Below are 22,004 nucleotides of genomic sequence, written 5' to 3' on the forward strand. Positions count from 1 at the left end.
ATTTATACCTGCACCCACAAACCCGCAGCTCCCTTCGTATACACTCTACCACGCCGCCCGTTTGAGTCCATCTGTGCAGACTTGTATCACATCTCTTGTGGGCGACGCTGGATAATAACTAGTCGTCGTAATCGGCAGCGCCATGCAGTCTCCCTCTCCCGGCCTTTTCCTCTGTTCGTAAGGCACAGTTGTCTCTCCATGTACGTGGGTTCGTTTGTTTTATCCATAGCGCCGTCTTTGTTTTCCCGTCTTCTGTTCGGTGCCCGCTCGTCTGCCCTCTCCGGCGCCTCCGCGTCGTCGTGTATGGTGCCAGCATCGAGAGGCCGAAAGAAACTTAATTGGTTTTTTTTTCGAAGCCAGACTCTTGAAGCCTGGAGAAAGTCTCTTGCTGTAGAGGGCAGACCTTTTTCAGTGTCGGGGAACTGCCTGTCTTCTGATGCATCTATCTGCATCTCCGTCATTCTTTTCCTGCGTATGCGCGGTTGGGGCGTCACTGCTTGCATGGCCGCTGCTCCTCTCGTCTCCCGCTCTTTCTCTTAAACTCGTTTTTCTTACCCGTTCTTCTCTCCTAGAGATCCTAGATGAATGCGTTTTGCGAAGCATGACATACGTTGAGAGAGGACATGCTTTCGTGTCTCGACTCCTCTCCCTTCTTGCATCTCATCTCGTACACCTCCGTCATGGTATGCTGGTCTGGTTCGCAGGGATTCGCGAAGTGCCACTGCCCGATGCCCTTTCAGGACTCTGAAGGGCTTTGCGATTGCGCCCTCTCGCTTGCTTTTTTGTGTTTCTCTTGTGTGTCAGCGGCTTGACGATGCCGTCTCTGGGCCTTCGCGGGCCTTTCTGTTGATCGGTCCGTGCGCCTCGATCCGCCCCCGTTTTCTCGCGCCTACACTGGCCATGACGCTTGTGCGGTTCAGGACGCGGGGCGCAGCTCGTGCGGTTTTCCCTCCCTTTTCTTCCTTTCCTTTCCTTTCCTCTCCCCCGTCTTTCTGTTCCCTCCTCTCGCCTGCACCCGCCTTCTGCTCTCCGCCTGTGTCTCTGCCGGAGTCTCGCGCCGGTTCTCCTCTGGCGATTTGGCGCTCTGTTCCAGGGCCTACACTGCGAGGCCAGCGAGTTCTGCCGCTGTGCGCCGAGAAGGCGACACAAGCTTTCGATGGGGGAAACTCGCTCGTTTCAACACCTCACCGCAGCGCATCCGCGTCGCGCCGACGCGCACGTCGGCCTTCGCGTTTCACTCTCCGGCCGGAAGACGGTCGAGCTGACAGCGACGAGAGACAGGCGTTCGCACTGGAAGTCGCCGGCGCATGCGCGAGGCATGCAGGGACGCGAGCCCGCCATGTCATCGTCCTCAGTGCCGGTAGGAGAGCCCGCGAGCGCCTGAGCCCCCCAGGGCGGGTAGAGCTCTCGGCCGCGCCTTCCCCTCGCTCGCTGTGCCGGGAGGCTCCGTGGGACGAACCGAAGGGTTTCTTCGCTTCTCTGCGTAGTGGGCGAGCGTCTCTCGTCTGCGGCCAGAGGCGATCGATTTCCTCCCTGCTCCATTCTCGTCCTGTCGACGCGAGCGCGAGCGCGACGCCGGATCCTCCGCGAGATTCTTCGCCTCTCTGTTCTTCGGCGACCCCAGAGGGAGGCTGTTCAATCCTCGAGACTCAGGGCAGCGAGCGGGAGTCTTATCCTTGCGCCTGGAGGCCGGAGGAGAACGAGCGAGATGAAGGGGGCAGGCGTGGACTGCATGCGCCTCGGGCCTCCACCGGTGGGCGCGCCGACGGCGGTCGCGGACTTGCCTCTGGGCGCGAGGCTTCAGGAGACCAAAGACACACCCCCGCCGGAGACTCCACAGAAAGACGCCGGAGGGAGAGAGAAGAGACCCACCTGCAGACAGGAAACAGGCCCGCTCTTTGCTGCAGGCCGCCCAGCGACGGCCAGCCGACCGCGGACTTGGAAGCGCTTCTCGCTTCTTCGAAAGCAGTGGCGCTCTGGCTGAACGCAGTCGCTGGAGAGCTCGAACGTTTGCAACGAAGGCTGCTAAAGAAAGAGGCCGGCAGACCTGCGAGTGTAGCCTCCCCGGGAGACTCCGGAGGGCTGTGGGCGCTGGTATGTCGCGCGGCGGAGACGACGTGTGCAAGTTGCGAGAAAAAACAAACTCTCGCGGAGAGAAAGCGGCAGCTGCCTGCTCAGCATGAGGCGACTGAGACGCGAGCCCCGCCTCTCGGGAAAACTGCAGCGACACCCGCGCATGCGCCGCGTCCCTCGTGTCCATCGCGTGCGGCTGCGGCCTCGCCAGTCCGGCCTCTCGCCCTTGCCACGAACCTTCCTTCTGGCGTCCCTCCTCCGCTGCCGTCGCCCTCCCCCGCGTCGCAGCACGCTGCGGTGTCTCCGTTTGGGTCGTCGTCTGCCTGGCCCCCGTCAAATTTCTGGGTGTGGGCTGTCCGCCTGCTTTGCCGCCGTCAGCGCGAAGAGCGGGAGGCAGCTCGCCACGCGCCCGAGGTGCTGGTAGGCACTCCCCCTTCGTCTTCTTTCTCTTCCGCGTCGTCTCCGCGCGTCAGTTCGCGCTCAGCCTCCGCGTCTCCTCTGCATTCTTCTGTACCGTCCTGCGAGCCTTCTGTATCGTCTTCTGAGTGTTCTGCCGCTTCTTCCGCGCCTCCGCCCCCCGTCGTTGGTGACGCGTCACCAGCTCTGGAGCTTCGAGGCCTCGCGACGGCAGCAAATGCATGCGTGCGTCTGTACAAGCTCGGGCGGGAGAACCCGGGTCTCACTTCTTCACTGTTTTCGTCCGGTCCTCCGGCCCGCACGGCTCCGCCGGCAGCTTCAGGGGCTCCGGCGCCCCTTGCGGGTGTCTCTGGAGCAGACGAGAGAGGGCAGGCGCTCGCCCCTCGGTTGGCTGCGGCCTCGTCTTCAGTGTCTCCCGTCGCATCTTCCTGCGGCGTCACCGGGCGGGCTCCACAGTCGCCGTGTGACGCGCAGGAGACAGGCGAAGCACACAAAGCTCCAGCGACTGGACGCCGCCTGGTTGTAGTTGGTCGCGCCTCTGCTCTAGACCTTCCGTCCTCGTCCGAGCTGCGGGACTGTCTGCTCACGATGCTCTTCTCCGTGGAGAATTGGGAGGAGGCTTCCCGTCGAATGAATGAACAGGACGCCTCACTCCTGGTGAATGCATGCGCCACCGCCGAGGTATTATTTCCTCCGCTTTTCTCCGCGCTCAAGCGGCGACTTTCGCAGAGTTCTCAGGCCGTCGAGCGTGGACGACCCCTGCCGCAAGAGGAAGAGGCGCAGAGGGGGCGGCGGTGCGCACGAGCCGGTGATTGCCTTCCGCCTGCTTTGTCGTCTTCGACTTCTTCGCTTTTCTCATCTGCGTCTTCGTCGTCGGAGTTCTCGTTTCCCTCGCGTTGTGGTGATTCGCCGTCTGCGCGAGGAGACAGCAAAGGCGGGGCAGGCGGCGCGGAGGATCTTGCGGTCCCTCGGCGGGGGGCCGGAGAGGGGGACTTTCTGTCTTCCTTCTCGCCGCAGGGCCTCAGTCTTTTGCTCCACGGCTTCGCGTCTCTGAGCGTGTCTCTGTCGCCTACGCTGGGTGCACGACTGGCGTGTGCTGCGCTCGACAAGCTACATGCAACGCGTCGCGAAGAAACGGCATGTCAACAATCGGCGAATGCGACTTTCGGCGGGCGGGGGAGTCTGGAGCGTGCTCACGGGCTTAGAGACGCCAAATTTGGGCATCGCAAGCAGGCGTTTGAAGGCGAATATGAGGAGGCCGACTCCACAGAAACACGGGGTGACGCGGCCTCTTCGGTGAGCGGGAAGCAGGCGCAGCAGCCAGCGGACGCTGCTGTAGAAGGCAGACCTGGGGACTCCACTCAAACCAGAGACCAGCGGCGGGTGGTGCAGGTTCGCAGCAGCGGACCGCTGGTGGCGGGTGAGAAGAAAGAAGAGAGGCGGGGCGGGGATGAGGGCGCGCAGGAACGAGGCAAGCGCGAGGAGACGTCATGGGTATGTACTCCTGAGCAGGCAGTCCGGCTCGTGTATGCGCTAGCCGAGCTTCCGGCTGTCCCGCGACCGATGGCCAGGCAAGCAGCTGCCGTGCTTGCGCAGGGGAGGCTGAAGTCCAGCCCAGAGGCTTTCACTATCCAGGGCAGACTCTTGGCGCTCCGGAGTTGGATTGCCCTCGAAGTCGACGCCCGACAGAGCGTTCAGGTATGAATAAAAGACGCGCGCCGCGAGCGCTTCTTTCGCAAAGGACGAAGCTGACTAGTAGTCCCGGAACTGGGTTCCTCCCCGCGAGGCGGTCGCGTTGACTGGGTGCCTTATCATTATGCTTGCATGGCGTCGCGTAGACGCAGCCGCCGCGATGTTCTATCCGACGAGGCGCACACGGCGTGCATGCATATATACCGGTACACGTGCATACACACATATATGTACATGTGATGACATCTGCTTCTAGGCTGTTTTGCATGCGCCGGTGCTCTAGGGTGCGCGTATATAGGCTGGACACCACATCGTGGCACGAGTACACGCGAGTTCGAAACAAATTGCAAGGCAGGAGGTCCCGACACGACGATTCACTTTCGGTTTTACGCAGACTCGGCGGCCAACACTCCGGTGACAAGAGAGCCAACGAACGGAGGGCTAGTCTAGGTATGCTTTCGAGTGGGGTAGCGCGCTCTCGGACTTGGCAGCTCTTCACTGTCTCTCGCATTCTCGGTCTGTACTCTAAACCGTAAACAGTACCGATTCATATTCGTCTGCTACACTTGCGTAGGCGAGGTGTGCCGTGTTGCGTGTCTGTTCGTGGGCTCTCCTGTTCAGGCAATTCTCGTGTCCCTCCTCCGCCCCGCGTCCTCCTTTATTTCGGCGTCTCCTCGTTCCCCGTCTGGCTTCTCGTTGGCCTCCTCTTCTGGCACCGACTCGCGTTCTGTTGTCTCGGCTGCAGCCTCAAAGCCGCCCACGCTGCTGCGCTTCTCAGAGCAGCACTTCGCCCTTCTGCTCCATCTCTTGGCGACGGCACAAGCTACAGGAGCGCTCGAAGGGGTCGCCTCGTCTTCTCCCTCGCGGACTATGCAGGCGCCGAGCTCTCGTCCGCCTCTCGAGGCGGAGGCGCACTCGCGCCCGCCCGCGCGTGCGGAAGGCCACGACGACGAGGTGTGCCCCGGCCTCGCTGGCTGCACGGAAGGGACTTCTGTCCTCGCCCTTCTTCCCGGATTCCTGCAGACACATCTGCCTCCGTTTCTCGCTGCAGCGACGCCGCAGGGCCTTGCCAACGTGTTCGCGGCGCTCGCCAAGTTGGATGCCGGAAGCGTCCGCGTGCGTCTTCCACAGCCCACAAAGGGAGCCCCTGGGGGGCAGCTGCCCCCCGGCCCAGCGGGGCCGCGCGGAAGAAACCGAGAGATCGTCTACGCAGATATCTTGCTGGCGCAGACCTGCGCACGCCAGTTGCTCTCGAGAGTAAGGAAGCAGCGGTCGGTTGAGGGAGGAAGGCCGCGCCGGGTTTACGAGTGGGGGGAGTCTCGAGCAGATGCATGCGCCTGGAAGGGTTTGCGCAGGCGTCCGTCTTTTTCAAGAGGCGCCCAGGTAGAATCTGCAGGAGGCGCATGTAGGATAGGAGAGACACACATAGCCGTGTGGCGCGAGCGGTCCCCTCCGCTGGGCTTTTCCTTCCTTTTTCGAAGCCTACCAAGTGGCTCGAGACGACCTCTCACGGGCCGCTGCAGAGACCAAGCGTCTGGCGCGGTGGACATCCTCTGTGAGGCGTATGCATAGTTGCGCTGTGTTTGTTCTCTGTGTGTTTCAGCGAACAGAGCCTCGACACGTGATTGCTTGCTGTTTTGCGGCAGCTTCGTCCTTCGCGGGAACCCCGCAGTGGCACGCCGCGTTGCTCTTCCACGCATTTTACATTTCGCTAGTGAGCCGTCCGTCCTCGTTCACTGTACGTGTGTCTCGAGAGCCAGACGGCCATGGCTGCTGGGAAGACTCCGCTGGCGACCCACGTTTTTCACGGGGGAGTCGCTGCACTCCTCTCGCCACTCTCGCGGCGAGCCTAGGTCGGCAGTCACTGTACGATACGTTCATTCTCTTCGCGGGTTTCGCCCGAGACTCCACTGGAGTGCGAAAGAGAGAGTCGCAGATGTCTTCCCCTTCGGGAACCTGGAACGCGCCCAGCTTAGGGGCATCTCCAGAAAAGGCCGAGAAATCTCAAGAGGACTGCGTACGCGTCCACGAACTGCCTCGTCAGCTGACGCGCTTTAGCGGCAGGCAGCGTCACCAAGGCACGGCCGAGGAGATGGAGGCGCACGTGCGGCACGAGGCACTGGAGCAGCGGGAGCTAGAACAGGCGCCAGCGGCTGTGGAAATGGCGCCCAATTGCTCCACGGAATCGGCGATGGGCGGGACGGCAGGGAGCCCCGCACACGCATTGAGCGCATGCGGCGTGACCGTCCAGACTGCTTCGCAGCTGCAGGCCGTGCTTCTGCACTTAGCATTAGAGTGGGGCGACTTAGGGGGCCTAGCCGCGCTTGACGCGCGAGTCCTCAGAGCATCCCTTTGGCTGGTAGACTGCTTTGCGCACTCCTCGCTCGATCACGATAGCGTCCAAGAGAAGGGCGTGCCAGATTACGAGAGGCGAGACGCCTTAAGCAACCGCCCCCTGAGCGGCGACGAGCTGAACAAGCCTGCAGAATGGGGTTTCGCCGGCGGGAGCCGCACGAAACGCGAACTTGAGTTCGAAGGAGCCTCTATTGAGCGAGAGCCGGTGTACGGCCAGTCGGCGGGGAGGGACAACTGGAATTCACACGAGGCAGCTCGTCGCTCAGAGTCATATTGGGAACACGGGCTGCCGCCCCAAGTGAAATCATCCCATCTGCACTCCGAGGTGCTTAACTGTGTCCGTACCTTGCTCGGAGTTCACAGTAGGTGCGGAGGTTTGAGCAAAAAGACCCCTCCGGCGAAACCTGGCCCGAGACCAGACGCCTACGTCGTCGTGTCTGAGGCTCTCGTTCCTCCGTACATCATTGACATTGCGGTGCATCGTCTTGCCCGTTCGTAGGTGCAGTGCATCGTCATGCGGCAAGGATACAGGGCAAAAGTTCTGTATTCTTTCTAATTCTTTTTGGCGTGAGTGTGACAACCCTGCGTGTTCTGTTTCCTCGGGGGAATGCTGCCCCGTCTGAGGTACTACACCGAAAGGAGGTAGAAAATTAGTGTGTAGATCTCTGAATATCCGAAAAACCAGAATAGATGCTGATAAAGTTTCAACTATAATTCTATTTAAAAGTGGTGTACATAAACGACATGTGAAGAGTCGGACCAACTTTCGTGCATCGCCGCATCGGCTGCATCCTCGCGCGCCACTACATGGACAGGAACGAAGCAAAATCGCGGCAAACATTGAAGCGCCACACACAAGGGATTGCAGCCTGTCAACTTTCTCGGGTAGAATTGTGTCTCTGTTCCCTCCGGCGGGAGAGCAAACGTGTGTTTCTGCTACTCCAGTCACGGGGGAAGACGAGGACGAGTAGGCAGGCGTGCCCTGGGGGTCACCCGCGTACTGGAAAAAGCCGTGTCTGCTCAAGGTGCGTTGCAGAATCATGCCTCCCTCCCCCCTGGTTTCTGGACAGAGCCGCGTCACACACGCTTTCTCCAGATACATCCCCGCACTCGTGACTAGCGGCCACGCCTTCTTGGTCTCCTGCATGACCTGCTCCGCACTAGCCGCTTTTCAAGGCACGGTTTCGTGTAGCCAGTTTGCACTGCAGCGCCAGCCCTCTCTGGGTTAAGTCTGATATTTGCCCTGCGTTGTTGGCTATGCACTCGATTCAGGTTCAGGCGCATTCCTCGAGGCAGCGACGGAAGTCGCGAGCAAACAGGGAAGGAAGCGGAGTTGGTGTGCGCAACGTAACGCTGAAGTGCACGCCGGAGGAGACGACACTTTCATTGCCTTTACTGCGACACACAAAGATTCCTGCTGCCACATGAGACGTCCGTGTTGCTGAAGCGACCCGAAGGCCCTGCTTTGCCTGTTTCTCAGCCTCTGGCTCCTTAAGAAAAGTTCAGGAGGAGGGCGGCGGCTGAGCTAGAGGTCGCGGGGGCCGCGCCGTCTCCCTTCGATTTGAAGGATCTCTTTTCGCGCTGTGAGCATGCCGGCAACCATGCATGCGCCTCGTCTCGACTTTCGAGGCAACCCTCAGAGAAAAAACTCCCGCAGGACGACCAGCTGCGTTGTCCGCTCCCAAAAACACATGGAAATACTCTGTTTCTCGACGTGTCAGGAGTTTCGCCCTCGAGCGGCGCATCTGTGCGTCCATTCTTCCTGCGCCGAGCGTGGCTGCAGCAACTGTCCCTCGCCTGTTGAGTCGCGCGGTGCAGCTACCGCGGAATTGGAGCCAAACCTCGTTTCGAAGGCGCACCAAGCGATTCGATGCTGTGCTTTCCTGTTTGGAGGGCATTTGATGACTGTGAGAGGCTGTCCGCAAGCGCCCTGCGTCGCGTTGACCGTGGGGCCTGGGGGGGGGGGGGGGGGGAGGAGCGGCTAGCCAGGGGCCCAGACAATCAGAGTCCCTCCACGAAGCCAAACGCGTAGCCGCTGGAGGCTGTGAGACTGCGGTCCGTGTTCTTGCCGCCAATTTCTCCTTGTTTTTTCGTCGTCTTCCCTTCAATCGCTGCTCCCGGCTGCCTCGCCCCCTCCTGTCCCCAACTCCACCAGCGTGTCCGCGGCCGGCGTGCCAGCAGATCTTCGCGCGTTGATTGGAGGAGGTGTCGCCTCAGCCCCCGGCTGCAACTGCTTTCCCCGTGCGCCGCCGCCCCTTCGCTGCGTCCGGCCGTCGCCTGCGGCCCAGACCCCCCTCCCTCCCACGGACGCCTGCGACCCTCATGCCCTTCGCGTAAGCGGAGCACCCCGCGAGACTCTTTCAGTGATCGCTGCTGGGAGGCGCGGCGAGGCTCTCGAACGCCTCATGCAGATAAGACAGCTTCTTGACTACGTCGGAGAAGAGGCCGAATGGGATCCGCTGCAGGGCGGGGAGGGGAGGCCGGCGAGGCGGCGTCGCGCCCGGTCTACGAGGGAGGTGGAACCGCAGACGGCGCGCCGTCCAGTGACTCGTGGGCGAATACACTCGACGCGCCTGTGGCTTCTGGACTCCTCGCGGGGACTCTCTCGCTCCTCGCAGTCGTCGTTCTCGTGGCGGGTTCCCTGCGGAGAAGGCGACTCGGGCGGCGGCTGGCGAGCAAGCTCTTCCCGCACGCGTTTGCCAAGGTAAGCGACGCCCTCCAGCGTGTCACCCCCGTGTTCCTCAGGTCGCCGAAATCAGACAGGGAGGCCGTCCCGCCTTCGGCCTTCTCGAAGGCAACATTCCACTTCCCGCAACACATCCGTAGCAGATGTATCTCTATATTTATGGTATGTGTTTATAGCTATCTATATGTTGTTGTCTCGCCTCACTTCGTGCCTCCGCATGCTGATGCAGAGGCGGAGGTGCCAGACTCTCCGACAGAGAGACCCAGTATAAACGCTGCGTGTTTGTTGTTCGGGACGCGCTGCTTGTGCTGCCGCCTGCCGTCGCGATGTGACTCGACATCTAGCGTGAATGCTTTCTCATACGCATGCACCGCGCGCACCGCTGCCTAAAAAAACACACGTAAGTAGCTGTTTCTGCGCGTGTGACTGTTTATCGATAGTGGGACGGTTTGGGCGACTGCGCGCTTCGGCCTACGTTGTTGCTTCAGCAGCTGCCTCCTTTGCGAGGATTCCGCGCCTGCGCCCACGCTTCCTCGCATCTCGTTCGCCGCTTCCTGCGTCTCACGTGATCTCTCTCTCTGTCTCTTGCGAATTGGTTTTCTGCTCAGCGCAGGCATGTGTCGCCGGCCTCGTCTCTCTGCGAGGAGCCCAGCGCCGCGACCGCGGGCTCTGCGGGGTCTCCACACCTCCCCTTATCGGGCGTCCAGAAGATATCTCCTTCGACGCAGTCCTCGTCCCTCTGTGCGCTAGGGATCCCGGGGCGAGAGCGAGGCGGAGAAGGCGTAAAGAGCAGCGCCAGCTTCGGGCTTGAGCCCTCGGCGTTGTTTGTCAGCGGAACGCGCAATCGCTCGGGCGCGCGACTCGCGCTGTCCTTCTTCTCCTCCGGCGTGGGGACCTGGATTCTGTACTGCCCCGCGGAGCTCTCGTCCATCAACGGGCTATGGCCGGCGCTGCTCTACGGCGTGGCGGTGGCGACGCCCATGTGGATTCTCATGTACGCAGGCCCGCTGGTTCGGGAAGAAATGAAGAGAAAAATGACTTTCGGCCTCACCGACTACGTCCACCAGTAAGTCTCCGCGGCTCTGGGCGCCCGCGGCCTCGCCCAGGCGCGCGCCCGACAGGCCGCCCCCGCCACCGCGGAGATGCACGCCGCCAGGCGACTTGGCGTTCCATCGCGACAGCTTGCCCCCGTCGTCGGCGCAGGAGTCGAGGTGCTGCGGGATGCCTCGACATCGTCATGAGAGCGAGCTTGCGCGCACGCGATGCCGTGGGTTTGTCTGCAGGCGCTTCGGGCGGAGCATGCAGATCTTTTCGACAGTCGTCGCTTTTTTCTCGCTGGTAGCGGCCATCGCGGGCGAGCTCGCGTTCGTCGCTTCGGCTGTCCAGACGCTGGCTCCGGCGGTGCCTCGTCTGGCCGTGATCTTAGCAGTCGCCGCGACCACCTTCTCGTACACAGCGGTGCTGGGGACCGACGCATCCGTAGTCACAGACTATTTCCAGAGCTGTCTGTTGCCGGTGCTGCTGTGCATCGTCATGGTCGCGTCGCTGCTGTACTCGCCCGTGACGGCGGCGGCGTGGCGCAGCGCGGCGACCTGGACGCCGCAGGGGGCCTTCTCAGGCGCGCTGACGGTCTTGTCGTGCAGCCCCGCATACGCGATGGATCAAGGCATGTGGCAGCGCGTGCTTTCTGCGCGGGAGACGCGCGATGTGCGCTTGGGGCTGCTGGGCGGCTCGCTGCTTGTCTTGCCCACTGTGATGCTGCTGGGGATGACCGGCATCCTCGCGACGGCGACGGCGAGGGCGCTCGAGGCCGAGGGATTCGACGTCAAAGAGGAACTTCTCGGCTCCGCTCCGTTCTTCTTCCTCGTCCTCCCATCGCTCCGCCGCGGCCTCGTGGCGCTTGTCCTCGTCATCGCCGTCATTCTTTCGGCGTCGACCATCGACACCTTCCAGAGTGCCTTGCCTTCCCTCGTTGCCAAAGAGCTGCGCGTCCGCGGCTGCTCCGTCGGGTGGAGTCGCCTCGTGCCGCTGCTCGCGAACGTCCCAGCGGTCATCCTTGCGTACTCCTGGAGCGAAAGCATCATCCAGCTCTTCCTCATCGGCAACCTGCTCACCGCGGCACTCTTCCCGCCCGTCTTCCTCGGCTTCTGGCGGCGCACCACCACGCTTGGCAGCGTCGCGGGCTTCCTCTGCGGCATCTTCAGCATTTTCCTCTCCGGGCTGATCTTCGCCTCCGGCGACCTCGCCCTTGCCGCCAGATGGTTCACGCTCCCTCTCGGCATGGGCGACCCCAGCGCAACGTACACCTTCCTCATCGTTCCCGGGGTCGCCGCCGTCGTCACGCTCGGCGTCTCGCTTCTGCAGCGCCCTTCCAGCAGCTAGCGGTCCTCGTCCTGTGTGGAGAGTGGCAACGACTCCTCCGAGACGCCCGCTGCCTCGGGATGAATCGGCCGCGACGCGCTGAGCGTGTGAGCCACCCGCACAAATCGCTGCTGAGCGGGCGCGCACGTGGTCGTACCCAGGCGACGGATGCGGCTGCGCGACGGATGCGGATTCGCCTTTGCGCTCGCCGCGAGCGCGCCAGGGAGGGAGAGAGATGGCTGGGCTCTCGAGGGAAAAAGGGAGTTGGCAGCAGGCGAATGTCGAGGTGCCCTGTCTGTGTCGTAGTCTGCGCCCCCCGGGACGATGCCACAAGGAGGCGAGAGAGGGATCCGCGGTTGCGGCTCTCCACAGCCGCAGGTTGCATGCGGGGAGCGTGGAGGAGGACAGGCTCGCAGGCCTCGTCTGTGAAACAGCGTGAGTGGCTCCGGCGCAGGAAGGGGCAGGCGCGTTCTCTGTAAGTCTGCGAGAAGCGCAGGACAGATGAAATGGCCCCCGACTGAGTTTCTCGAGGAGGCTGGCGGCGAGTCATCTCCTTTTCGTTGCTTTCTTGTGGTCTTTCTACCCGCAGAAGACACTTTCACGGGCTGCAAGGAGGCACGCAGTGATGGTTTTATCCTCGTGCCAGTGAGGTTTGTCGCCTGTCCTCTGTTTTCGCTCCCTCGCTCCTGAAGAGGGGAGAGGTCCACACACTGATTCGATGTTCATCTTCTCCTCTGCCTAGCTCCGCGGCGCAGAGACTGTCGCGTCTAGTTTATTTTGTGTTTCGGGTGCGCGAGGAGGCTGGGTTCTCTGTTCCGCAGGCCACTGTTCGCTGCATGCGTGTGCGCCTTTTCGCTATCTCCGCATGTGCTGCATTTATGTGAAAACAGGCATGCGCGACGCATGCTGGTGACTCGGCGGCTGCCGCCTCATTTGCGCGGTTGGCTCTACAGAGCCTGTGAGTGCATCAACAGGTTTCCAAGTGACAGAAAGCGTGGCCGCTGCTCGCCACCTCAGAAAGATCGCCCGACGTAACGTGATGGCGCGGGCCTGACTACGCTTCCACCAGTACGCAGCATCTACACAGCAGCCGTCCTACAGCTGAATCGTGGGCAGTCTGCGCGTCTGATCGTTTTGCGGATGCTCATAGTCTGACCGACAGTTTTCTAGAGCCGCCCGTAGCGCAGTGCGTTCGACATTGATGTTATCCTCGATATGCACCAACCAATTTTTTTTTTTGTGCGGGGCCGTAACGATCCACTCACGACCGGAAGCCGCGCCAGCCACTGAATAAGGTGCGTGGAGAAACGCACCACGCGAAAGCGTATCTGCAAAAGGCACGCCCGCGGGTCGTACGCATGCAGCGGTCCCCGTTTCTAACTACCATCTAAGGCAATATTTGATGTGCTTCGATACTGAAGCTGGAACACGCTTACGGTATCCTCACTGTACCCTCAGAAAGCCAAGCGCGCCAAAATCTTGGAGAACTTGATTGAGGCTCTGCGGTAGCCGTACCGTGTGCTGGGAGCATATATATATATATATATATATATATATATATATATATATATATATATATATATATATATATATATATAGGGTATACATATATATTACCGCGGCGTTAACACTCAGAGTTCGTTACCACATAATGTTGGACCGTGCGATACTCCTGAAAGCCGCTGCTCTGAGGCTCCTAACGATCACTGTCCAACGGGTGGAGGTAAGCCCGCAGAAAACGGGTGCAGGTACTACGCAGAAAATGCTGCGTAGAAAAGGACTGAGGAATATACATATGTACTACTTACGTGTATGCGTCGCGGAAAGGGAAAGCGGAGGATGGCGGCAAGCGCGCGTCACCAATCCTTGCGACAGCGGTCGCGGCCGTGCATGCATGGGTTTCAGTATTTCTGTGTGCAGACATGAGAACCTGACTGTTTCTTTGTCGCAGCAACGAGATTTGAAGCTGAACGAAAATTATCTGCGAAAATGACAGTTGCTTTTCAGATGCTTGCATACACTGCTGTGGAACGGTGACCTTGATGGCGCTCACAGTCGCCGTAATCCGCGAGCCAGCGCGCATGACTCGAGCGATCTGTTTTTCCATCGTATCTCTTTGCTGGCTGTGGCCTCCCATGCTCCCCGCTCTCGCTGAATCAGGTGATTTGGTGTTTTGCTGGTGTCCTAATCATTTTCTTTGTGTCTGACTGCCCGGGTGTCGCCGCCCTTGCTGGCGTTTCAAGGGGATGGAGCATCAGCCGTCCTTCGCAACGGCTCAGCGGCGACCACCCTCCGCGTGCAATCTTTCTTGCCCCCCCCCCCCCCCCCCCCCCTCCCCTCCCTGTCAACACGGCCGATCGAGGCTTGCAACAGGCAGTCAGGGAATTTCGTACTGCTTTGAAGCAGCTTTCCCGGTTCCATTGTTCGCCCCTGGCCTTCTCTGCGCCATGCACGGACTGGCGGACTGACCCAGTATCTGTGACTTGGGTCCTTCAGCTCGCTTTCCGCTTTCCTCTGGCCGTCAAAGGGGTTGTCACAGTCACACAACCTGCAGCACGCAAGCTGAACCCCCTCAGTGCTTCTCAGTGAATTGAGTCAGTTCCAGCTATACACGTGCGAGCAGCATGCAATGCCAGACGCCTGCCTTGTCAAACGTGGCGGCGCCGGCCGTGCAACTCTGCCGCGCTGGAAAGAAGACAGCGTGGAGTGTCTCCTCCTCCGCCTTCCGTCGGCCCAGAGAAAGCCTGCGGCCACGACACAGACAGAGAGAGCCTCCCCCCTCTTCCAAGGCCCCGGACTCGAGCAACGATTCGTCTTTTCCAGAGACGCGGCAATCCCCGGCGGCCGCATGTGTAGCAGCATTCGTTGGGTACGGCTGGCAACACACTGGGCGGAGTCTCGTGTCGCCAGCGCCACGGCAGGCCTTCAACTGGCTGCGAGAGCCTCCTGGATTCTTTCGAAAGTGTTCGAGGCGGACAGGTCGCACGGGGGGCGATGCCCCGGGCCCCGCGCGCGACGATCTGGAAGGCGAGCAGTTTGTGGGGCGTTCTGGGGAACGGCAGGTGTCCCAAAAGCGCGTGGAAGCTGCAGCCGCGGCTGCCTCCCTCGTGCGGAGTCTGCTTGTCCGGCCCAGCCGGTGTGCTTCTAAACACTCCTCGCCTCCGTCTCCGCATGCCGCTCTCCCGGCGCCGCTCGTCGCGGCTGCCTCCTCGTCGACCAGCCCCCTTCACTCGCCGTTGGGATTGGCAGGAGGATCTGTGGAAGCTGGCGAACGTGTGTGCGGAGAGCCAGGCAGCCCTATGTGGGACGCCTCTGTTCATTCCAAGGGGGTGTTTGTGACCGGGGGGAGGGCGGCTGCGTGGCGCGGAGTAGTGACGCGGCGTTGCCTTCGGTATTTAGGGCTCAACAAGCCCTGTCGGGTTTACTCCGTTGCGAACGCATGGGCGGTCCGTCGCAGGGAAGTCGCGGCTCGCGTTCAGTGACGCCCGATCTCCGCTCCAGTTTCATTTACACAGGGGGCCCTGACTCGTCGCCTTGTGTCGATGTGGCGTCGGTGCCCCCTGACGCTGCAAGCTCGCCAGCCTTAGAGACGGTGCAGTTATTCCAACCCTCTGTAGACTTTGTCAGTAAGGTCCTCCATGCGGCTCAGTCTGCTCTGGAGGCGCCTGCAAGCTCGAGCGTGCCTCCGAGCAAGGAGACGAGAGCCTGTCATCTCGCGGCGCCTGGCCGCCGCGACCCCCCGCTCGGTGACATCCCTTCCGCATGCAGAGCCAGCGCAGAAGGGGGGAGGGTCAGGACCCCTGATCTTCGCCGGCAGCGCGAGGCGCCAACTAACTCCGCGTCTCCGCGTTCGACACAGCCTCCCTGTGGCTCAGAGCCGCCGCCTGGCGGATGCGAGGCGGCAGAGACGACCGTGGAACGCGCCGTTCTGGAGGGCGACCTTCGGCTCCTGAACGTGGCGCTGACCGAGGCCCTTGCGCGGGCGTCCTCTCCGCAAGAGGTGTTTCGTCTGGTCGTTCAGTTCCGCGCGTTTTTCCTCCCCGCCAACGCAGTGACCGCTCTGCACACGCTGGCGAGAATGAAGCGGACAGGAAGGAAGGCCGTCGAGTGGGTTGAGGTGTCTCCTGCCGTGAAGGCCGACTCCAGCGGCTGTAGGAGGGGCCTTCTCCTACATCCGTGTGTGAGCATGCTTCTCCGCCAGTTGGTAGGGACGAAAAGGTTCGATATCTCCGCCGTGTCGCCGTCGTCCCTTCCGACAGCGAGCTGCGCAGGACCTGCGGAGCAGAGTCAAGAGGCGGTCACACACGGGAGCGAGGCTGCCACCGACCAACGCAGGCTCGTGAGGCGGCAGCCCCCCTCAGGCGGGTGCGTCGCGAGGACTGAAGCAGACGCCCTCGGGAGGAGTTCACAAAGTCGAGGCAGAGAGAAGGGCGCCACGGTTTCGAGGCTCGCCAGGCTGTCACCACGCCACTTGCCGGTCGCTCTGTGGAGCGTTGCAAAACTGCTGAAGACGCACAACCCCGCGCATCCGGGCTGCGGCCTGCCGAGAGGGACTGATTCGGTCTCTCGTACAGAATCCGCGCGATCGAGAGAGGCAAAAAAGGAACAAGCCCGCCGACAGCCGGAGCCAGACCGCGCTGGTGCTGTTTCCGCATCTGGCCGTCCTCCCGGCACAGAAGAAGGAAGTAGGGGAGCAGCTGCAGAAGCGAGTGAACTCGGAATGCCAGAGCAGCCACCCGTCGTCAGCCGAGACTGGGAGGACCAACAGAGTCTCCTTTGCGCATTTTACTACGACGCTCTCGTCTCTGTGGAGAGCCGCGCAGCTGAGTTGGCGCCCCAGGGTGTGACTATGATATCATGGGCGCTGACCAGCTTCTGTGAGGGTAGTCTGGCGCGCACAGTGTCGAAAACGCTTTCTTCCGCGGAAGTGGCAGGTTGCCTACAGCTGGCCCTAAACGCTCTTGGCCGAAGGCTTGTCGTCTTCCTCGAGCGCCAGATGCGCCGGGAGATGACCGCGGAAGGCCGCGTCTCATCTCTGGACTCTGGGGCGCCAGCTAGGGAGACAGGCGAAGGTGCGGGAAGGGAAGGGACAGCCAAGTGGGAGCGACACAGCGCGGAAGACGCTCTTTCCTCGACGAGCGCATCTGACTCTTGTGGCTGGAGTACGACCAGCGAGGAGGAGGAAATGAATCGGCGACTGACGCAGCAGGCGACGACGCAGGGCAGGCGCGCAGTAGACGAGGGGGCCGAGGAGCGCGGCGAGGACCTCCCAGCGAAAGGGCCTCAAGCGTTCACACAGCGTGGAGGGCGTGAGGTGGAAGACAAGGCGAAGCGGCAAGATCCGCACGACACCAGAGAACCCGTAGCAGGACCCCGCGAGGTTTGTACGTATTTGAGGGCATGCAGCAGCGCGCGAGTTCGCGACTGGAGTGTCGTTCTACCCGTGATCACCACGGCGTTCCAGTCTTCGGGGGAGATACAACACGTGGCTGAGTGCCCTCGGCAGCCTTACGCGCAGCCTGGCGCTTCCCGTCTGTCGCGTCATCCCGGTGCGGTCATCGCGTCGTGCTCCCCTCATGCGGCTGCTACAACCTCACAAAATGCGTCATGCCGAGCGCCTTCGGCGCCGCCTGGATCTTGCGGACGTGGTCTGAACTTGCTTCCGCACTGCAGGCCACAGGACATCGTGTCGCTCGCTCATGCTCTTCGAGAGTTCCTCCCTTATTTCCAAGAGTTGCTCTGTGAGCAGCTGCATGCCACTTCACACAGCCCCCTCTCCGGATGCCCCGTCACCGCGAAAGGCCCAGCGACAAGTTCGCTTGTTTTCGCAGCCTGCAGGCTCCCCTTAATGATTGCAAAGCGTGCTGAGGAAATGGCCCCGCAACTCGGCGACTCTCAGCGGACCCAGGTGGCTGCCCTCGTCAGACTGGCCGAGTCGCACTGTGTTGAGACGCAAAGAGAAAAGCAGAATTCAGCAGCCTCTATGCTGGCCACAGGGAGCTTGAAAAAGGACAGCAACTTACAGGTACTAACAGACATCAGAATGTAGGCGGTGTTTGCGTCGGAGGGGAATCATCTTGACACTACATGCTGAACGTGGCAAAGACGCAGTCCTCGTGTCGAATTCTTCCGAAAACTGCGAGGCAGGAGCGGACGACACTGCTACGGTTTCAACAGCCGGGTGATCGGCTGCCTAACCCGCATGCCTCACTACCCATGTTGCGACGGTTACCCAGTAGTCTCTCTCTTGGATACGAAGCGTACGTGAAGCAGGAGCGACCCGGAACGGTGCTTCACCCGTCACTCCAGCTGCAGTATACATTACACATTTAGAGGTGATTTAATTTTTCCGAATCAAAGAGTGAGAAAGGAAGCAACCCAAGTTACACGGTGCTCCCGGGTCTCTTCTCTGTCATGAATGATGAACGAACTTGGAGATCGCAGGTAGCTTCCGCAGACCACCGCAATACTTCTAGTGGCTCCGCTGGCACCAGTGACCGGCTCCTTTGTACGTTTCACTAGCAGTAGCAGATTGTTTACATATGTTGCACTGGTGGTGAGGGGTTAGATTTTTGGCTAACCCATATCTATCGTGCAGCGCAACGTCGTAAATTTTATGAGAGGTCACGGTCAAGCGCGACTTTGGAGGCGTCAAAAAGCTTGTTCGAAGGGCCATGGCGATACATTCAAGCGCAACAGACACGTCTCCCGTGTCTGCATGGTAACGTTCCTTGGCATCAGTACCCGTGCGGAGCGATGTTGCGCTCGCTCAGACACTGTAGAACTAAACAAGCCCTGCACTTGTGCCAGTTGGCCAGATATAAGTCTGCGTTATTATTTCCGACGTAATTTGAGTGCGACGCCAAGAGCTGTGTGCTCGGCGATGTATGATCGGGCACTCGCCTCAGCAGCAAAAGTACCCTATTGCATGTTAAGCTTCACTGGCCGGATCGAGAGAAGGTCCGGGAATACGGTAGCATGCCTTTGCTATTCGTATACAGCGCAGGTTCTCATCCGGCCCCGGAGTTTTCCCCAAAGTTTAAGACCCCGTTCCCCGACGTCATCCTAGAACCCCCTCCGAGATTTGCAATTAACAAGAGACGAGTTGTTTTGGCGGCCCGCTTGGAAGTTGTACGTCTGCGTCCGGCTCATATTTCCCGCAATACAAGAAACATATGCGCTCGGTCCGATGGAACTGATATGTTTGGCACCCATCGACGTCTGGTACGTGGGCTGGTCTTTTTTTCCGTTTAAGTGCGTGCCGTACACTGGATGCGGCCACATGCGGCAGGCACTAACTTACCGATCGGCTCACTGCCCCACAAGCGGCACGACGTTTCTGTTGCAACTGCAGCAGTTTGTCTTCGCCAGGAGTGCGTTCTCCAGGAGAACGGTCGGAGGGACGACACGAACAGGTGGGTTCTCCCGTCGCGGCAAGCTACGAGTTACGGGAAAAAGCGTCAGGAACAGAAGGCGTGACAGTTTCGTGCAAGTGGGGAACGAGCAAGCGATCTTCTCTTATCTCTACAACAGCGTTCAACTCGTGTCATCCACAACTCAAAATTACCAGTCAGGGTGCTCCTTCTGAGGGATGAAACCCCTGCTGTTGCCGTCGAAGAATCCCGCTGGCTGTGTACTCCCCTTTCGGACCGTCGTAAAAATGTCACAACGTATAGGGATCTTTCTTTGGGTGGTGTTCGCGTTTGCCTTTGTACGGGCTGATCGGCAGCAAATCGGCGTAGCTGCCGCAGGGGAGCTGCTGTTCGAGATCGGAGACTCTGGTCTCATAGCAAATCGGAAACTGTCCTATTGGATGCCAAACGGTGCCGCGTTCACCATCCTAGATATGTTTGGTCGGACGACTCTTGAGCCACACGATGTAGAGAAGCTCGCCTATGCCTATTCACAAGACGGTTGCCAACTTGATCAAGCAGTTGAATACAAGGATCTCTTTAAATTAGTGCCGGAAGACTATAAGTACTGGGACATCAGCCAACAAGAATTTGAGTACGACAACGGTGGCAGTCCGCAGCGAGTAACGGGAAAAAAAATGGTTTTCCATTCTCCACCCCAAGATTATCTCGATGAAGTCGTAGAGGTGTGCTTCCGCCTGTACGACAAAACGTCGAAACACGAGAGCATTTTGATCTTCGGAAACATAGCTAGAAACAGGTCGCCAATTACAGTTATATTTCTGGCCATCACCTCTCTCTCCTTACTCCCACTTGTCGAGCTGTAGAGCCTGCCGGGTGCCGTCACCGCGCTTTGCAAAAGTCCTTCGGTCTCGCTTTTTCACTGAACAAGACCTGCTCCGCCTACCCAAGCGGGTGGGAATTGACTGGTGCCCTCGAAGTGTGGGCTCAACCAGAAGAAAAGACAATGCTGTTTGCGTGCGTCGGTCGCCCTGGCCCGTATTTCCTCATGTTCAACATACCCCATCACTATAATACCACAGCTTTCTGAATCACGTTCGACAAGCTGTGATGCTGGTGGCTGCTTCTGCTGTCGCGACGCAGTTTCCACGTTACCAGCTTTTTCCTTGTTTTGCAGGGGTCGCGTTTCGAAGGCGCTCAAAGATTCCTCACTACGCCTCCTCTCTCAGATGTACATTTCACTGGGTTAGGCATTCAATCTGCCAGTGAGCTGAGGGGCGAAGCCGTACTATTCATGCCAGACCTGCCGCTTCGGCAAAAAACGCTTCCTGTGCTTGATCTTTCTTTTGGCTACCTACCTGAGTGGTAGGTACAAAACTTCCTTCTACCGCCTTCCCCGCATGTCCCGCAATGAACGTCAAGGCAAAAACACTTATCGGAGACTGCCTTTTCGGGCCCCTGGTGGGCACACTGGTATACATACTCATTACATGCATCACGTCCTGGCAACACTGCCATTCACATTTAGCCAATCCCGGAAAATACAGACGATCAGGAACAGCAATACACAGCGACGTGTTTGCAGAGGTAGTCACACTGTAACACTTACAAACAGCGCCTCGATTCTCAGAAAAAACGGCTGCGGGACAGCCCAGCCTCTTTGTCACGCAAACTCGACCCAAGAAACGTCTTCCCCCCGCCTTCCTAAGGAAAGCTACGACCGCAATAATTCCAAACTGTGAGAACTGTTTCCTCGTGGCGCCAGCCCGGACATGGAACTCATAATTCCCGGTGCTTCTGGAGGAGGTCATCGTATCTCTCTTGAAAGATTCCTGCGAGCTCGGTGCTAGGTTTCAACACCACAGGAATCTGCGTCTTGTAAGAGCTATATTCGGGGCTTTGGAGCTGGATGCTGACAAGAAGAACAGATGGAGAAGAGCTGAATAACGTTGCTTTCTGTACGCGCATAATAGCGGATGCCGACGGGTATTTTGTTGCCCACTGAGTCGCCCATTGGCACAGCTTTGCATCCGCGGTCAGCAATCTGCCATCAAGAAAAGCGCAGACGCCGTCAACTTTCACGAAGCTGCGAAGCAGCACAGGTTGCTCAACATGTACTGGCAATTCTTCACCTTCCTTGACGTTTGCTTCCCTGCCGAAATATGCTGGAAATTCCCCCGGAGCGTAGTTGCCCAACGACCGCAGCTGCTTAGATATCTCGGGGGTTATGAGCAGATGCACTTGGGTAGGGGAAGAAAGATCCGCTCCCCTTGCAACGAATGGAACGCTCCGCTCACCAAACTCCGGTGTTGGAGGATGATATGTGAATGTGGCCGTCATCCACGGAAGTGGAACATGACCTCTGACACCGGGGACGCGCTCGTAATTGACGAAGTCAATACGAGTGACAATAACTTCCAGGTGATCTTCAAAGCGGTACATTTTGTCACTTTTGAGAAATTTGAAAAACCCTGTTGGTGGCTTTAGAACCCTGCGACCAACGGTGTTATGCCTTAGCAACTGAGCGTCGAGCCAGTCACACAACTGGCCACCGATGAATCCCGGAATATTCACAGACTCCATAATGTTTGGGAAACCCGGGTCTACAACGACATTTGCCCCGCGACCCACCAGACAGCCGCCAACATTAATCTTCTTCCACGCTCCTGCTGGCAGCTCCTGATGTAGCGCTGTTTCATAACCGTCCTCTGGTCGCCCGACTAGGCAGCTGACCGATCCAGCCAGGCTTCCCAAAATCGCCAGTACCACGCAGACGGCCCGGGCAGCCGCCGCACCTCTAGTGGAGCCCATTGTTCTGAAAACAAACCACACGCGGACAAAGTGACAGTGCCAGAAACCGTCGTCCCCGAGAAAAACAACACCCACGTTCAATGCATCTCCTTCCGCTCGTAACGCTGCCAATATGCCCGCGAACATGTGACTGTCCATCACACAGTGTCATAGATGCTCTGTGCATCAGACCGATCACGGGCATCCACTGGTATCTGGATTATCTGTGGTGATGAAAAGTACATGCAACAGTCTAT

The 22,004-nt window shown here is 59.6% G+C and overlaps 5 protein-coding genes across 5 annotated transcripts; 4 read left to right on the plus strand and 1 right to left on the minus strand.

Moving 5' to 3' along the window:
- Positions 1–900: 900 nt before the first annotated feature.
- Positions 901–7,036, plus strand: BESB_070830 (uncharacterized protein; the record flags this gene model as incomplete). The annotated part of the gene is made up of 3 exons (XM_029365456.1): positions 901–4,188; positions 4,804–5,439; positions 5,786–7,036. The coding sequence occupies 3 exons, from the start codon at positions 901–903 to the stop codon at positions 7,034–7,036; spliced, it is 5,175 nt and encodes a 1,724-aa protein (XP_029217940.1).
- A 1,950-nt stretch (positions 7,037–8,986) lies between these two features.
- BESB_070840 (transporter, solute:sodium symporter (SSS) family protein) lies at positions 8,987–11,605 on the plus strand (the record flags this gene model as incomplete). Its single annotated transcript, XM_029365457.1, has 3 exons — positions 8,987–9,241; positions 9,832–10,289; positions 10,507–11,605. 3 exons carry the CDS (start codon positions 8,987–8,989, stop codon positions 11,603–11,605), a joined length of 1,812 nt encoding a protein of 603 aa, XP_029217941.1.
- Positions 11,606–14,208: 2,603 nt separating this feature from the next.
- On the plus strand, positions 14,209–17,633 carry BESB_070850 (uncharacterized protein; the record flags this gene model as incomplete). The annotated part of the gene is made up of 2 exons (XM_029365458.1): positions 14,209–14,720; positions 14,834–17,633. The coding sequence occupies 2 exons, from the start codon at positions 14,209–14,211 to the stop codon at positions 17,631–17,633; spliced, it is 3,312 nt and encodes a 1,103-aa protein (XP_029217942.1).
- A 1,611-nt stretch (positions 17,634–19,244) lies between these two features.
- Positions 19,245–19,823, plus strand: BESB_070860 (uncharacterized protein; the record flags this gene model as incomplete). The annotated part of the gene is made up of 1 exon (XM_029365459.1): positions 19,245–19,823. One exon carries the CDS (start codon positions 19,245–19,247, stop codon positions 19,821–19,823), a length of 579 nt encoding a protein of 192 aa, XP_029217943.1.
- A 913-nt stretch (positions 19,824–20,736) lies between these two features.
- Positions 20,737–21,768, minus strand: BESB_070870 (uncharacterized protein; the record flags this gene model as incomplete). The annotated part of the gene is made up of 1 exon (XM_029365460.1): positions 20,737–21,768. One exon carries the CDS (start codon positions 21,766–21,768, stop codon positions 20,737–20,739), a length of 1,032 nt encoding a protein of 343 aa, XP_029217944.1.
- Between the last annotated feature and the right edge of the window lie 236 nt (positions 21,769–22,004).

Source organism: Besnoitia besnoiti (assembly GCF_002563875.1).
Source record: "Besnoitia besnoiti strain Bb-Ger1 chromosome Unknown contig00007, whole genome shotgun sequence".
In the NCBI taxonomy this organism is placed as follows: domain Eukaryota; phylum Apicomplexa; class Conoidasida; order Eucoccidiorida; family Sarcocystidae; genus Besnoitia; species Besnoitia besnoiti.